Source organism: Alosa sapidissima, chromosome 6 (assembly GCF_018492685.1).
Source record: "Alosa sapidissima isolate fAloSap1 chromosome 6, fAloSap1.pri, whole genome shotgun sequence".
Classification (NCBI taxonomy): Eukaryota; Metazoa; Chordata; class Actinopteri; order Clupeiformes; family Clupeidae; genus Alosa; species Alosa sapidissima.
The window spans coordinates 26024655-26042711 of NC_055962.1; the positions used below are offsets into that span (position 1 = coordinate 26024655).

Here is an 18057-nt window from a genome sequence, read left to right on the forward strand (position 1 = left end):
CACACACACACACACATACATACAGACACACACACACACACACATACAGACACACATTCACACGCACACATACAGACACACATTCACACACACACATACAGAGACACACACGCACACATACAGACACACATTCACACACACGCACACATACAGACACACACACACACATACAGACACACACACACACTCACACACACATACAGACACACACACACACACACACATACAGACACACACACACACACACACAGTCACACGCACACAAACACACACGCACACACCCACAGTCCTGTATTTATGAAAAAACTGGTCGGTGTCACTCCTGGGATGTTTTGCAATTTACCTTCGTTACTACCAGCAGTCGTTGCTTTTTTACTGCGTTGATTCGCGATTGAGTGAGCATCTAATGTAACAGCGGTGCCTTTGCAGAGTCATCCTCTCTCCAGTTTCATTTTTGCTGTTGTTGCGAGCGAGCTTAGGCCTATAGACTACGATATGGGAAATACTTTATACGATCAGCTTCAGAAATGAATAGGTTTTCCTTGGCCTGCATGGCTACACCTTTCCACCAAGTTGTGCGAAAATTGTAGTTTTTGCGATGTTGACAAACATGCGTAGCACATGGAAGCTCTTGATAGCGCATGCCACTAACGTCTATAAAAACAATATATTTATGGAATAAAACTAGACAGGTACCTCAGATTAGCATTGCTGTTTATTCTTAAACTGCAATTTTCAGCAGCCAGCGGAGGGCATTTAGCCTACTATGCTTCCGGACAATATTTTGCGTCTCCCCTAATTATGAAGCAGTGGCACCGCTAAATGAAGAGGAAACTCTGAGAAGAAAGTTAATGCTTTAAATAGGCTACATCTACATACATTTACCTCTTTAAAAAAGGTTTTAGGAGGCTTTATAGGAATATTTTGAAATTTAAATAAGAATTTCGGTAGCCACATCATCTTGAAGAGGTTTATTCTTCCTATTAAATTAATCTTCAAATCTTGCAACTTCCTAACATCTTTCTTAAAGTCTTTCACAAGTGGAAGATAGTTATCTTTATACAGCTGGGTCTTGTCATGGCTAATATAAGTTCCAAGATATTTTATATTTTTTTTCTGTATCCGAAATTGTGTGAATTTTTCCAAGTCCTTTTTGGAAGAGTCTATTGCCAACAGCTCCGTTTTTGCAGCTCATGTTCATTTTATAACCTGAGATCCCTGAAAAGTTTATAATTATTTTCATTACGTGTGGAACTGAGGTGATTGCATTGCTTAAATATAGTAATAGATCATCTGCAAATAAGCTTAGCTTAAACTGTTTTTTTACCTATCTCAATACCTCTTATCTCTTTTGTCTCTCTAATTTTTTGAGCCAAGGGTTCAATTGCCAATGCGAACAATGATGGTGAGAGAGGACATCCTTGGGCAGTGCCTCTAGTTAATGAAAAAGGTTCTGATAGAATTCCATTTGTATGTACATATGCTTTAGGAGACCTGTACAGGGTTCTAATCATATTCCTGAAATTTACTGGAAAGTTATATAAACAAGTAAGACCATGCCGAGGGAGTTCTCGCACGCAATTGCTGTCTGTGTTTACGTTCCACCTCGAGCTCTTCCGGATACAGTGTGTGACGTCATCCACTCCACAATCGCAAGGCTTCAAACCCAACACACTGACGCCTTTTTGTGATCTCTGGCGACTTCAATCACATAACACTGGATTCCACACTCACAAATTTTTACCAGTATGTTGACTGCCCTACAAGGAAAAACAGGACAATAGACCTCATGTATGCAAACGTGAGGGATGCATACAGTGCAAACCCCCTCCCCCCACTGGGAAAGTCAGACCACAACCTCATTAATCTCCAGCCAATGTACAAGCCCAAAGTACAGAGGCTACCAGTTCCCACACGCACCTTCAGGAAGTGGACACCCGAAGTGGATGAGGCTCTGAGAGACTGCTTCGAGTGTACTGACTGGAGTGTGTTACACAATGGAGAGGACTTGGAGGAGGTCACACAGTGCACAACTAACTACCTGAACTTCTGCATGGACATTGTTGTTCCCACCAGAACTGTACGCTGCTTTCCCAACAACAAGCCTTGGATAACCAGCAATGTCAAGACCCTTCTCAACAGGAAAAAGATGGCGTTCAGAGAGGGGGACATGGCAGAGCTGAGGCGCGTGCAAGGGGAACTCAAATTCAAGCTGAAGGAAGCTAAGGAGGATTACAGAAAGAAGGTGGAACAGAAGCTGCAGGAAAACAACTTGAAGGAGACATGGGACTGCATGAAGGTTATCACTGGCCTGAAGAAGAACAGCAGCTCTGTGGAGGGGGACTGGACAGGGCGAACCAGTTGAACCACTTCTACAACAGGTTTGACTGCCCTGCTCCAGCTCCAATGGTGGTGGTCTGTCCACCATCACCCAGCCCCCACCCTCACACCCCCTCAATACCAGTGCAACACTCACCTCCATCATCACAGGCTATCGTACCCCCACCATCACTGGATTTTGCACCTCTCCCCCACATGGCGATCATGAACAATGAGGTGACAACGACCTCAGTCAACAGCCATCAGACACACAGATCCCAGATGCACCCCTCCCCCTCCCCTCCCCTTACACCCCTCACCATTACAAAAGATCAAGTGACAGTCCAACTTAAGAAATTGCCCAAGGCTACTCAAGGCCTGTGCTGCTGAACTGGGGGAGCCACTGAAGCACATCTTCAATTTGAGCCTACAAGTTGGACAAGTTCCAACACTGTGGAAGACATCATGTCTCACCCCTGTCCCTAAGAAGCCACACCCTAGTGAGCTTAATGACCCCAGGTACGCCATGCACTAGACCCGTTACAGTTTGCTTACCAGGAGAAAGTGGGCGTGGACGATGCCATCACTTATCTTCTACACAGGACACATTCCCACCTGGACAAGGGGAAAAGTGCTGTGAGAATCATGTTCTTTGATTTCTCAAGTGCTTTTAACACCATCCAGCCCCTCAGATTGGGAGACAAGCTCTTGCAGATGGGTGTGGACGCTCACCTGGTAACCTGGATTACAGATTACCTGACCGAAGAAGGATGTGGGGCGAATTGACAGGCTGGTAAGGAAAGCTGGCTCTGTGGTGGGAGCTGAACTGGAGTGCATCACTTCACTATCTGACAAAAGGACCCTGAACAAACTGATCAACATCTTGGACAATGAGTGTCACCCACTCCACAGCACTATTGTTAAGCAGAAGAGCCTGATCAGCTGGAGACTTCGCTCACTGCCTTGCACAACTGACAGACTGAGAAAGTCATTTGTCCCCAGGGCCATTGAACTGTTCAATGCCTCACTTAAGGGAAGAGGAGAGATAGACTTCTCTGCATAGTCTGTCTGCCTCTTCACCCCCTCCATGTTTGCTACTGTCTGTCCACTAGCCACTTGTACCACTGTCTTTATGCCTCACTGTTTGCGTGCTATATTAGCACATTAGCACATATGCATAACCCCCCCCCCCCTCCATGCCACAGCCGAACTGTGGCCACACTTATACATTTTCTTAAATAGTTAAATATATAGACTTTACTTTACTTTATTTCTGCATTGTTGCACTGTTGACTTACTCATTTGCACTATCACCATGACCACTATCACCATTGCACTACCACCATGACACTCATTCATTCATTCACACAGAGCACCTTAGAGCACCTTACCATACCTTACTTTTCACAGAGAATCACAGGCTCAGTCCCTGCCTCAGTCATTGCAAGCGCCTCTGATTTATTAATCACCATACTGTTTTTAGAATTGATTTAGATTAAGTGTTAGTATAATTAAACACAGTAAACACACACAAGGCTCATACACGCCCCCCCCCCCCCCCACACACACACACACACACACCCCCACACTTAGCTGCCTCATGACCTTAGGCGGTCCCATCTCCCAGGTTAATCGATGGATACCTTTTGCACATATCGCGTTTTGCTTCGCATACAGTAGGGAATCTTAGTTCTTCATCTCCAATCAAGACTAACATAACAGCTGGATGCCGCATCTTAGTTGTAATATTTAGCGCGTGTAATTTTTCTCTCAGAGGCCAGAATGCATCTCGTTTCTTCCTTAGTTGTACAGATATGTCAGAGGTGATTCTGTATTTCTTGGCCGATGGGCACCGTCTCATCATTTGCCTGGTTTGCTCTGCTTGCATTGGCGGCTTTCAGGATTTGTAACTTTGTTTGGAAGTGCTGGACCCGAAATATTATGCCTCGTGGATTGCGTGCGTTTTCCTGGAGTGGGCCTAGTCGATGCGCCTTCTCAATATCAGTCTCATGTAGCATTAAACCCCATTCAGTTTGTATTAGGTCCACCAGAAAAGGAACCATCCCCATGCCGCTTTCTCACGATTTTTCTCTCGCTGTCGGTTCTCCAGTGTGTCGATGTATTCCAACGCTTGATCGAGATTTTTTTGTAGCTCGTCTATGCGTCCTTTCTGTTCACTTAATTGGGTGGCATGGGCATGCATTTCTCCATTAAGCATCCAGAGATTGTTGTCAATTGAGTCCACTCTCTTCGATAGAGACGACACGAGAGTATTTGTCGCCGTTTGTAATGCCAGGAGGCGTATCCAGTTTACTATCCAAATCATCGAATCTTGCTGTGTTTGGCATTTCTCCAGTTTGGGATCTTGTATGCATGCACACCTGCGCCTTTGTTTGTTGCACCTTACCGATCCCGCTCTGTTTAATCCCCCGTTGTTGTTTAGATGGTAGGGATTAACGATACACTGTGCTATTTAACTTATAGCTTTACGTTTGTACTTTTTTGTACAATAACGTTTTAGATCAAAATAGGCCCTACGCGACCAGGAGCTCTTAACCTCTCCGACCTCTCACGCCACGCATGCTCTCTCGCCTTTAAATACATCAATACAATATAATAATATGTGAACTGAAACTGGACGGGCTATAATAACCTCTGACTAGTTTAGGCTACTTATTGTTAAATTGCAATGTGAGCGACAGCCAGCAGGGGAGGATACGTCGCAGGATTATTTAAAAAGCAAATGTGCGTCTGCCCTGATTCTGATACCGTGGCGGTATTAATTAAACCGCGGGGGGCCGCCATGCTGAAATAAACATAGAGGAAACACTGTTCTATATAACTACTATTGTATCTTTAGACTTTATTCTCAAATGAATATATGTTTGTCTGTTTTTAAACATATTCATGTGTATATTGTTGTGTGTGTGTGTGTGTGTGTGTGTGTTTTCAGGCGTATATCATCTCTGATGTGGGAGGTGCGTTATATAGAACATAATGCGCGGACCTTCAATGAGCCTGGCGCCTTCATCGTCCGCACCGCTAAGTTCGTCTCCGACCTCATGCTGCAGTTTATCAAGTGAGTTTGCCATCTTGCCACTGAGAACAAAATACAGTATAGATATATAAATAAATAAATAAATATATATATATATATATATATATATATATATATATATATGTGTGTGTGTGTGTGTGTGTGTGTGTGTGTGTGTGTGTGTGTATACTGTGTGTAAAACACATCTTTGGCAATAAGCATGATGATGATACTTTTTTTGCTGTGTGTGAGGGGGGGAGTCTTGCTCTCTCTGTTGAGCTAGAAGTGTGTATCTACAGGTGTGTGATCTGTTATCAGAGGTCTCTATGGCCCACCTGAACAGGTTTGAGGGTGCTGTGTGAATTTGGCTTTGTTTTTTTTTTTTTTGTTGAAAACATTTAAATATAGCCTAGAAATATCAACAGTATGTGAGGAAACAACGCTTTTGCCAAGAGTACACCAATGCTTTGTGTTGCCCAAATATATGTACACATACAAACCTGCTTTTGTCAGTTTGGCTCTCATGTAATACCACTTTATACCACGTGTGGCGCTGTATTCAATACAATGCAAGTCAATGGAAAAATAGCATGTGGCAGTGTTCAAGACAACTCAAAGCTTCATACTTCATAGCACCTTAATGTCATGTGGTGTGGTCAGCCTTTGTCCAATATGCGCACACACACACACATACACACACGAGTCAACCCCTCATTTCACACACACACACACACACACACACACACACACACACACACACACACAGACACAGACATTGCCCTCTGAGTCACTGAGGCCCGATTCATCATCCCATTCCCAGCATTTCCTCGTCTGAAAGGAGAAAGGGGGTAGTCAGGGAGGATCTGATAACATTTAACACTTAACGCCATGGTCACTACAAATCACTTTTTCTCTTTGTGGAGCTGAGCTGAGATGTCTCATTCACCTCACTTCTTCAGTTCAACAGTGTGTAGTTCCTAAACGCGCCCTGCTTTGATAGGTGCTGTACAATCCACCCATTAAGGTGATGTCATAGAATTGTGATCACAGTTTGCACAGTTGAGAGTAGTCGCACTCCCTACTTCACTGCTTCTGTACCTGTGCAATTAATTATGCAAGTGACACATCTGTTGAATTCTTGACAAGAGGTTTCAGTGGTCAGTTTACAGTGGTTCTCAGAGGCTCAGACACCCCTCCATGTGATTCACCTGCTCCCAGTGAGGTATTGAATGGCCCCAGCCAGTTTATTGCAGATGTTGTTATGAAGACAGAATATTAGTGTGATGAAATCAGCCATGAGATGCATCTCAGGTCCATGTGAAGAGATCATGCTGAATATTGATGTTGTGTGATGGTTTTTATTAAATGTTTGCAATGCCTTACCTGCACACACCCTTGTGAGCTAGTTTTGTGTGTGTGTGTGTGTGTGTGTGTGTGTGTGTGTGTGTGTGTGTGTGTGTGTGTGTGTGTGTGTGTCTGGTTTTACAAGCTACTGTATTCTAGTAACATCTGTAAAAAGGTGCCATTCTAATAAAGTTATATATTGAATTGAAGCCCTCAGCAATATTAATATTTTATTGTATTCATATTTTGCTTCTGTAAACTATAACCTTGACTGTAGGTGTTAGTCATTTGATCGGTCAGAATGGCTTTGGGGATTTTGATGAGGAAGGTGATGTGGGCTGTGCCATTGCTGTGGCCTCCCTTTTCTCCTCCGCCTGCTTTCTAACTCTTTGGTTTCTCCTGCCAACAGGGACCAAAATTTAACAGACATCATCCCCCTCTACCACAAAATGAAGAAAGAGGCCTTCTCTGACAACAGCAGTGTACGTGACAACCATACACACACACACGCACACACACACACACACACACACACACACACACACACACACACACACACACACACACACACTTGTCAGGTGTTCTTCTGTCTTTGCATTTATTTGACAGGGTGCTGCCATTTTGTTTGTTTCCATGACAACTCAGGATGAAGACGAGGATGTGGACGTGGATGCTCCCGGCACATCTACATGCATCAAGAAGGTACGTACACACACACACACACACACGCACATACACACACACTCACTCGCACACACACACGCACACACACACAAACACACACACAAACACACCCACACAGACACACACACGCACACACACACACACACACACGCACATACACACACACTCACTCACAGACACACACGCACACACACACAAACACACCCACACAGACACACACACGCACACACACACACACACACACACACACACCTACCTCAACCATCACCAGATGCTTATAAAAATGCATTGACACATTTCCAAAGTTTTTGAATTGATGACGATGCAACTCCAATTTTTCAAATGTAAGGGTATTTTACAAGATATTTTTGAAAGGGGAAAGAAGAATCATGCTCATACGATACTCTTGGTAAGTGAAGAAGGAAGATCTGTGTCTAATTCACTGCATATGTGTTGACTTCCGTTTTGGTCCTGTTTTGATGACATCGTGTACAGAAGGCGCAGCGGCCAATGCTGAGGAGCCTGCGGAACAAGCCTCAGTCACATGACCCAGAGGCCTGGAAGGGGCGCTGCAGAGAGCTCCTGGACCTCATCTTTCAGTGTGAGGACTCGGAACCCTTCAGACAGCCTGTGGACCTACAGGAGTACCCGGTAAACACACACACACACACACACACTATACACACACACACACATACACATACACACACACACACACACTATACACACACACACACACTATACACACACACACATACACACACACACACACACACTATACCTGTACACACACACACACACACACACACACACACACACTATACACACACATACATCTTCCAGTGGACCTGCAGGAGTATCCGGTAAACACACACACACACACCTTACTCTTTGCCAGATCTGGTTTCTAAACCGGTCCTGTTTTCCCTAGGATTACTTGGACATAGTGGACACTCCCATGGACTTTGGGACAGTCTTGAACACCCTGCTGGGTGACGAGTATGAGTCCCCCATGGAGCTGTGCAAAGACGTGCGCCTCATCTTCAGCAACTCCAAAGCCTACACGCCCAGCAAGAAGTCCAGGGTGAGTCACACTCACTCCGCATTTCACAGAGGGACCTGCAGTGGTTAGGGTCACCTTTATGTGTACTGGACGCCTCGTTGTAGGCCACACTAAGCCTCTCGTAGCTATTAATTTGAGTTTAAAGGGGTGGCTCAGGATTTTGGACATAGGACCTCATTTCCAAGTAAGCAAGTGTGATATTTATCAGTGGAGACCGTTTTCAACACGTTTCATCCAGTCGTTCTAATTGCAGAGTTCGCAGGTGCTAGGCTAGCGCAAGTCAACGGTATGTGCTAGCCTGCCACTAAAAACAGTCTTACCCACTCCAAAGTACACCCAAGGCAAATAAATTATAACGCCAGACTATCGATGTAAATGTCTGTATTGATAGTTTTATTTCTAACATTATTCTATCCTTGCATTTCAACGATCGCATTACATTTTGAGGGACTAGTGTCTTAGCAGCGGCGGAATTATACTTGCTCCAGTTAGTAGCACTGCGCCAAAAAGTAAACAGTAAAGCGCACTCCAATGGGGATACCTAGTAGTAGCCTTGGGAATATCAGTCCGCCGCTGAGATGCAAAATGACTACTACCAACTTCAGGGAACAAAGTATAACTATTGCAACGCGATGTGAGGGTAGTTGTATTTCTTACACTATTCTATCAACACAGACATTTACATCGATTGTCTGGAATTTGCCTCGAGTGTCCTTTGGAGTAGGTAAGACTGTTTTTAGTGGCAGGCTAGCACATACCGTTGACTTGCGCTAGCCTAGCACCTGCGAACTCTGCAATTAGAACGACTGGATGAAACGTGTTGAAAACGGTCTCCACTGATAAATATCACACTTGCTTACTTGGAAATGAGGTCCTATGTCCAAAATCCTGAGCCACCCCTTTAATGAGGCGGTGGTAGCATAGTGGCTAAGGAAATGGGCTAGCAGGCAGTAGCATAGTGGCTAAGGAAATGGGCTAGCAGGCAGTAGCATAGTGGCTAAAGGAAATGGGCTAGCAGGCAGTAGCATAGTGGCTAAGGAAATGGGCTAGCAGGCAGTAGCATAGTGGCTAAGGAAATGGGCTAACAGGCAGTAGCATAGTGGCTAAGGAAATGGGCTAACAGGCAGTAGTTGAGGGTTCAATTCTCGACTGCCATTACTGTGCCCTTGAGCAACACTCTTAGCCCTGAGGTGCCATTAGGAAACAGGTCCTCGTAAGAGTTAATGCATATTGAGTAAAAGCATCAGCCATATGAATAAGCATATGTAGTAAGTTCAATCTTTATTGCAGACTCACAGAGTCCATAGCATAGGGCAGCAAAAGTCATGTTTTATAGCAATAATAGTAAATGAGATGACCATATAAATGCATGATGGTTCAATATGTGACTGGCAACAACTTGACCTAGAAGCACATTTTATAAACGACTGCTGATGTGGTTATGCCTGGTCGCTGTTCCACAGCCCTAAACTCTGAATTTCTCTGTGCTTGAAGCTAAATATTTTGGAGACTCCTTGGAGCCCTGGCTTAAGGAGGTTCTTGGGTTGGATCAGGCACTTCAAAGACCATTAATGCTGTAATGGTTCCCCTGTGATGGCCACTCGTAGATAGGCCCTCTGCTGCTGTCTGTGCCAGTCGGCACTGTTCCACTGATCTTACTGCCATTGCCACTGTTGCTTAGTGTGTTATATAGGTTTTAGTTTTTGTGTGTGTGTATGGAAATGGTATGCAAAGTTACAAAGCCCACAGGGAGAAGCCGGAGGGTGTCTTTTTTTTTTTTTTTTTTTTGTAATTCTAACCTCAAAACTAAAAAAACAAAAACAAAAAAACAGTACCATCAACTAGTTCTGGAATACTAACAAGTTTGAAGATTTTAGAATGCAGTCCTCTGTTTTACAGTAGATGGTGCACAGAAATGAGTCAGAATTGAGTTTTTTTCATACTAAAATTAGTATGAGAATTTTTTTTGAACATTAAAGAATGTACACTCATATTAGTAGACCCCAAAAATAAAATTATGAAGAGTGAAAATGGGCATTATAGTAGGACACATTTGTTTCTGTCTTTTTCTGCCATCAAGATAATCCATCTGGGTCTGTGTGAGCTCTCTGTCACTGTGGCTGATGCTTGCAATAACATCAATACACATTTCAATATAGTGACATTGTATTAATAGTTGATATTATGATCAAATAGTCTACATAAATACCAATATTATTATTAATGTATTTAGTCTACTAATATGTATTTATTAGACTAAATACATTTTAACAGAAAAATAACAATAACCATGAACATGATACAAATTGTGACCTTGTGGAAAATGTAATTAGTTAGAAACAAGGTCAACAGAGAAGTGTCTCTTGTGTATGTGAATCTCGAGCAGGATTCTGTGTCTTCATATGATGTTTGACACTATGAGACACTATAACTCTCACTGTGTATGTGAATCTAGCAGGAGTCTGTGTCTATGTGATGTTTCAGACACTATGACTCTCACTGTTGCTACTGTCTCTTATAACTTTGACTCTTGCACTGCCTTGTCTGTAGATCCACAGCAGGAGTCTGCACCTCTCAGCAATGGTACAGACACCAGCACAGTTGCTACTCTCTCTCTCTCTCTCTGAGTTTTATTTCATTTATTTATGTATAAGGACCGCACACACATTAATCATCATTTCTGTAAATGTGCCAGTGTTAGCCAGCCGGCTAGTATCCCCCTGCAGTGTAAACTGAAACTGGGCCGCCGCGCGTGTCCGTCTGTGTGTCCAGATCTACAGCATGAGTCTGCGTCTGTCCGCGCTGTTCGAGGAGCACGTCGGCTCCATCCTCACCGACTTCAAGTCCGCCCAGCGGCTCCAGTCGGACCGGTTGACCCGGCAACGGCTGCACAGCGAGCGCCTGACGCGGCAGACGATGAAGAGGAGGAAGAGGAGCTCCTCGCCTGCCAGCAGCACCGGCTCCAGGTAAAGACATGCTCACCGATTGATTGGCTGATGGTTCTAAGGCCGCGGTCAGCGATTGCAATTGGCCAGGAGACATCATATGACTTGCTCAGGCTTTCTGAGAAACATCAAGGGCTCTATCTTGCACTCCAGCGCAATTGACTTGGTATACTCGTGCTTTTGTCTTTCCTATTTTGCAGTCAGCGCATATTGGAATTTTCCCTCCACAGGTACATGTGCGCCCACGGGGGTGTTTTAGCGAAAAGAGGAGGCGTGTTCCGGCGCAAACGGTCCCTGTTGATATTTTGCAGTTTCAGAAAACAATTCCGCCACAGACCAGGAACCTCCTGGTCTAAAGTCAGTGGCGCAAATTCAGATGCTATTTTAAGGGTGCATGCATGGCCACAGGCCTGCAGGAATGAATGCTATGCACACCGATCTACAGACACCCTGTGCACAGATGGAAACATTCAAAGCCTTGATAATATTTGTCCGTTTCCCGGTTTTGTTCGTGCATTGGTCAACTAAAAATTTAGTAGCCTATATAGTACATCTACATGCAATATCTTTACAACAACAACGCCTAATTACGACCTACTAATTTGGACAACTTTATACAGCCCTATAAAGGCTAAAGTTACCTTTTAGTTTTGTTCCAATTTACCGTTGTGTATGGCTTTAAACATCGTGTACGCTTTAACACCAGCCTATACGCATTATTCCAGCTGCGCTAAGGTTTTGACAAGCACCACAATTTTGCCTACCTTGTTGTAGCCCATCTGAAATAACTCCAAGCTTTGCTATGTTCCCTCCATCCTTTCGTTGTTTTCCAAAAACGTTTTATATCCATGATGGCCTTGAAGTCTTGAGTTTGTGAATTAGCTTAAATCAGCTTATTATGTGCTGTTAACCAGCAACCATAGATAGTAAAAGAAAGCAGCAAGTAGCCTTGGCTACAACTTCTGTAGTTGCTGTGTCCATTCATTGTTATTCTCTCTCCTGCTCAAACAAAAGTTGTGCGTGCATTAAGTTGATGATAACGTGTTTACAAACTCTACTTTGCATAAAATATTGTGAATAGCCTACTGTCATGTAGTTAATGGGATACTGTGTAGAGTTGGAAAGTTAGGTAAACTTGGAAACTGTTTCTCGTTGTTGAGTTGCCTGATGGTAAGGTACAGCCGTAGCTTACACCTGCAGGAGCGCTTGCTTGGGCGCCTGTGTTGCGCAATGCACTTTGCTCCTCTCATCTATACGACGCAGTTCCCATTTCTCCAAACCATACATAATTACAAGGACAAATATTGCTACACGAGGGAAATCAGATTGGTGTCCAATGTGAAAAAATAGGTATAGATCTAGCGTACACATTTCCACGAATCACAGATGTGTTGATGACATAAATTAGGAAATATTAGAGGACTTAATGAGACATGATGTTGAACTGCATGCCGATGCCATTTAACCCAAATGCCCCAGCAGCAGCACGGGAGAGGAGAGCTTATCTGACAGAAGATCTGCATTGTCTATAGTGAGGTAATGTTAGATTACATTGCAAAAATATCACCATGCATTCATAACCTCTTGATTCAGTGAGAGTGATCCCAAAACATCGGAAAGTGACATTTCTGTATTACATTTTGTCAAGAGCAATCCGCTATGGAACAAGCGTGCCTGTTAAATGGAATGTGAGATGACGCTCTGATTGGTTTATTGCACGTTACGCCCAAACCACACCCATGAGTATTGTAGCTACTACAGTCCACCCCATTTTAGATTAGTGTCGGGTGCAACAGTCATTATCCCGCCAGTAAAATAGAAACAGCGCCCAAGATCCGCCCACAAAGCGACTTGCGCAAAGTCAATTGTGCTGGAGTGGAAGATAGAGCCCCAAGTGTTATTCAGACTTAATAAGTTTCCACATAAATCAGTGGTGCTGTGAATTAAGCCCAGATGGGCCCCCTTGTATTGGTATTTCGCCTCTTTCTGTTACATAAAGCAGTGAATGTTGGTTATTCGTAGCCCGCTACACACCAGATGCATTATGGGTGACGGCTGCAGAACGTCTGGATTTGTGAGCAGCTGCGCATCTCATAAAAGCAGTGGGAATCTCATCTCATATAGGCAGTGTCTAATCTCATCTCATATAGGCAGTCACATGGGAATCTCATCTCATATAGGCAGTGGGAATCTCATCTCATATAGGCAGTGGGAATCTCATCTCATACTATAGGCAGTGGGAAGGCTCAAGCCTGTTAACATGGACACCTAAATGGAAAAGTAGACATTCTGCAGTCGTCATGAGCACACAGCACATCTGGTGATGAAGGTGGTGGTGATGATGGTGATGATGATAACTCAGTTGGTTTAACCCCCTGTACTGTATATCTTCCTCTTTCAGCCCAGACAGGAAGAGGCGTGTCTCCAGCCGGGTCCCTCCCCGTGTCAATCACGTGTCCCCGCCCCCAGTCCCCTCCTCCTCCTCGTCCAGGCCCGCCTCCCTGCGTCAGAACCTCCCCCACGTCAACGGCAAAGCGGAGCCAGCGGCCGCATCCATGCGCACACGCAGCTCAGCACGCTTCGGAGGCAGCGGCGCACACACACACACGCCCGCACACACACACACACACGCCCCCGCGTCTGCCAACACGCCTCCGTCGCCGCCCCCGGCCGCCACCCACCTGCCCGAGGCCACGCCCCGCATGCTGAGAGCGCACAGCGCCAGCTCCGTCTCCACGGAGACGCCCCATGACCCCGTCAGCTCCGGCAACGAGGGCAGTTCCAGGGAGAGGCCCCGACGCAAGCTCCGCACTCCCATCAGGCTCAACCCAGGTACACACACACACACACACACACCTACACACACACACACACACACCTAAACACACACACACACCTACACACACACACACACACACACCTACACACAGAACACACACACACACACCTACACACACACACACACACACCTACACACAGAACACACACACACACACACACACACACCTATACACACACACACACACACCTAAACACACACACACACACACACACCCACACACACACCTACACAGACAAATTCACAAACTAAGTTATTCTGTATTTTTCTTATCTATCCTTTCTGCTCTCTCTCTATCTCTTTCATCCTTTCTGCTCTCTATCTTTTATCCTTTCTGCTCTCTATCTTTTATTCTTTCTGCTCTCTATCTTTCATTCTTTTTGCTCTCTATCTTCTACTCTTTGCTTTCTTGCCTCTCGTCTCTCACTTTCTCTCTCATCTATCCTTTTTGCTCTCTCTCTCTCTCTCTCTCAGGTCCGGTACATGACAGTCCATCGCAGAACAGCCTCCACCTGAATGGCCACAGCAGTCACGTGACCCTGGGGGTGGGCCGGAGGCGAGGCCGGCCGCGACTGGACGAGAGGAGGCCCGTGCGACCGGCCGTCGCCCCAGCGCCGGAGTCCGAGTCAGAGCCCCCTTCGCTGCCCCGACCGCCGGGCAAGAAGCGCGGCCGCAAGAGCAAGAAGGAGCTGGAGGAGATGAGGCGGCAGGCCACCCTGAGCACGGAGCTTGACCGCTCCACCACCTCCTCCTCCTCCGTCCAGGACACCAGCCTATCGGACTCAGGGGTGGGGGCGGGACCTCCCGAGAAGCCCAAGCGGGGGCGGCCCAGGTTGAACCGGACTCCTCCTCCTCCTCCTCCTCCTCCTCCACCGACGGCTCAGCCCACTTCCCCCCCTGGCTCCGCCTCCCCTCCGCAGCCGTCCAATCCCAACGCATCGCTGCGACGGAGCAGCCGGCGCGTCGCCGAGGACAACTCGCAACCCTCGTCCAGTGTCCAGGAGGACCCAGACAGGGAGGAGGAGGAGGAAGAGGATGACGATGGGGATGACCACGAGGGGACGGAGTACGAGTCGGGCCCCGGGGCGGCGGGCAGCTCCTCCAAGGGCTCCATGCGGACGCGTAACCAGGGCCGCCGCACGGCCTACTACAACGAGGACGACTCGGAGGAGGAGCAGCGGCAGCTGCTGTTCGAGGACTCGTCGCTCACCTTCGGCACGTCCAGCAAGGGCCGCGTGCGCAAGCTGACCGAGAAGGCCAAGGCCAACCTCATCGGCTGGTAGCCACAGAGCGATGCGACGCGGCGTGACGACGTGACGTGACGACCTTGCTGCAAGCGCACCAGGGGTTGACTGTTCTGAATGCCCCCCTCTCACTGCCCCACAGCTCACTGGGGCAATGCCATTCCTGCTGCTATGAAACTGTAATCTGTGTGTGTGTATGTGTGTGTGTGTATGTGTGTGTGTGTGTGTTTACGAGAGACTGTGAATGTGTACAGCCACACAGAGACGCCTGGCCTGTGCAATGACACATTAAGTTCCGTGGAGACCAGTAACCCCCATCCTAATCACACACACACACATACATACATACACACACACCAAACATTGCCTTTCCCTGTTCATCTGACTTGTTAATGTGGTATCAGACAACACCTCCATCATACATAGTCTCTCTCTCTATTCTCTGACCTATGGGTGTGTCCAATTCATCGTCAGTGTGCCTGCCTGTAGAATGTGTAGTGTTTATGGCCTTCATAATCTGTGTGTGTGTGTGTGTGGAGGTCTACTCAATCTATGGATTTTCTCCTCACCAGTCCACCATAATACTCTATTGTACAGGGCTTCGTTTATTTCAACACAGTGGTCAGCAAACTTAACTCCTAGAGGTTGGAGCTAGTTATAAACCTATGAGCTAGTTATAAACCATTTACGGGCCATCAAAGCAGTCACTTTATGTTAGACACTTATAGGAGTGTGACCCACCCAGTGAGAGTTACTTGGATGGTGTGTGTGTGTGTGTGTATGCAAGACTGGTCCAACCAGTAAAAACATTATTAATGATTCATTAATCATTAATCATTTTTAAGACTGGGAGTTGTAAGGTTGATTTTCATCATACTCTCCAGTTAAAGAAGACTCACCTGCTCACAAAGTTGTGTGTGTGTGTGTGTGTGTGTGTGTGTGTGTGTGTCGGCAAGAGAGAGAGGCAGTGATGCAGTCGTGTTTACAAGATGTGACAGTATGCCATTTTATTTTAACAGAAATATGACATCATTGTGTGTGTGTGTGTGTCCATCCAAGACTTTTTCTTGGTACCTTTTGAAATACACAAGGTACATGTATGAGTGTCTTAGTACATGATTATGCACTTACAAACCTGGGGTGTGCTGTATGTTGTGCAAATAGGTTCAGAGGACTTGTGTACATTTTTATATGTAATTCCCTTTGTAAACAGCCCAGTTTGAGGTCTTTTCTCATGCTGTCCTGTATGGCTGGGCCTGAACTTAGTGTGTACGACTGGAAATGACCATGAGAGGATGCCCTGTTTGTGTGTCCATGTTTGGACTGAATATTGTTCGTTCTGATTGTGCCTTCAATTTCCCCAACCGTGTGTGTGTGTGTGTGTGTGCACGCATGTGCGTTTGTGTGAGAGAGAGAGGATTCTGGAATATCTATGGCTCCTTCTTGGTACCGTCTTTGTTCCCCAGTGAGGTTCTGGTCCACAGGTACCACTGTAAGACATGGTTTAGCCCTCCACTCACTCCCTCCTCATCATGGGCCTGTGCGGACTGGACTCACGCGGCCCCATTGTTTTGTGATCACCCCACAGCCAAAGAGGACTGTACTGACTTTTCACTGGATCTGCGTCTGTCTTGGAAGGACTGAGATCTGGATTTTAGTGTGGACTGGTCTATTTTTGTGAATCTGGATTGATGTGAACTTCAACTTCAAGAGAGTCCTCTGGAACAGATACACTCCTTATCTGACCTGGTCAGCCGAAACAGTGGGTTTTCTTCTGTGGTTTATTGGACGTTTGGTTTTATTTCTCCTTTTTTTTTAAAAAGTAATGATTACGTTTTTTTATTTTGAAGTTGCCAAATGGAGCACTGTGGTGGTGTGGAGTTGTGAATGTCTCAGAATGTCTTTTTTTTTTTTTTTTTTAAGCTGGTTTTGGTGAACCATAGCCTGGTGGTTGTGTGTGTGTGTGTGAAAGAGAGAAAGAGTGTGTGTGAGTTTGTGTGTGTGTGTCCAACCTCTTTGGCACCAGTGTGTTGTGTGTAGGTTTGTGAGTGTACGTATTTTTATACTCCTTTGACTATGATACCCATTATGATATCCCACCTCTAACCCCTACAAAGCAATGGAGTGCTTCACAGGATTTGACATCACACTACCCACCCATCATCTGACCTGCAGAGCCCTGCGATGTGAGGCGTGAGGTCAAGCGGGGGGTGGGGGGGCTGCATGCAACCTTTCCCAGAATTCTCTCTGTGTGAGGTTTGGGAAGAGGCTTTACTGTCCTCTGGTTTCCACGGAGATTGGATTAGAGGACTTTATATGTTAGTTTGTATACTTTTATATAAAAAAGTAAATGCAAAAAAACATAAGCATAGAATGTATGTGTAGGGAGTACTGCTGTCATATTAGTTCATACTGATATTTTAAAGAAATAAACAGTTGTGTTTACAATGCTGTCCCTCAGTCATTGCTTTCCATGTCATTCTTTTAACCACACATTTTTCAACTGTAAAATATGTCTGACCGTGCCCGTAGGATACACTATATAGATCCATTCCTGTGAGGATACTGCCATCTTGTGTCAC

General features: G+C 45.6%; 1 protein-coding gene across 5 annotated transcripts in view; it reads left to right on the plus strand.

The window, feature by feature from the left end:
* The window catches only part of LOC121711696 (pleckstrin homology domain interacting protein), an 82707-nt gene that overhangs the window by 60513 nt on the left and 4137 nt on the right, over positions 1–18057 (plus strand). For 2 of the 5 annotated variants that reach the window (XM_042095503.1, XM_042095505.1), the window contains exons 32-40: positions 5273–5398; positions 7110–7182; positions 7346–7402; positions 7880–8035; positions 8316–8468; positions 10998–11030; positions 11220–11413; positions 13794–14224; positions 14706–17935. In XM_042095503.1, coding sequence (XP_041951437.1) covers positions 5273–5398; positions 7110–7182; positions 7346–7402; positions 7880–8035; positions 8316–8468; positions 10998–11030; positions 11220–11413; positions 13794–14224; positions 14706–15514 — 2032 coding nt within the window. In that variant the 3' untranslated portion in view covers positions 15515–17935. Of the gene's footprint in view, positions 1–5272; positions 5399–7109; positions 7183–7345; positions 7403–7879; positions 8036–8315; positions 8469–10997; positions 11031–11219; positions 11414–13793; positions 14225–14705; positions 17936–18057 lie in introns of those variants that run through there. The other 3 variants (XR_006032406.1, XR_006032405.1, XM_042095506.1) reach the window with 3 other exon arrangements.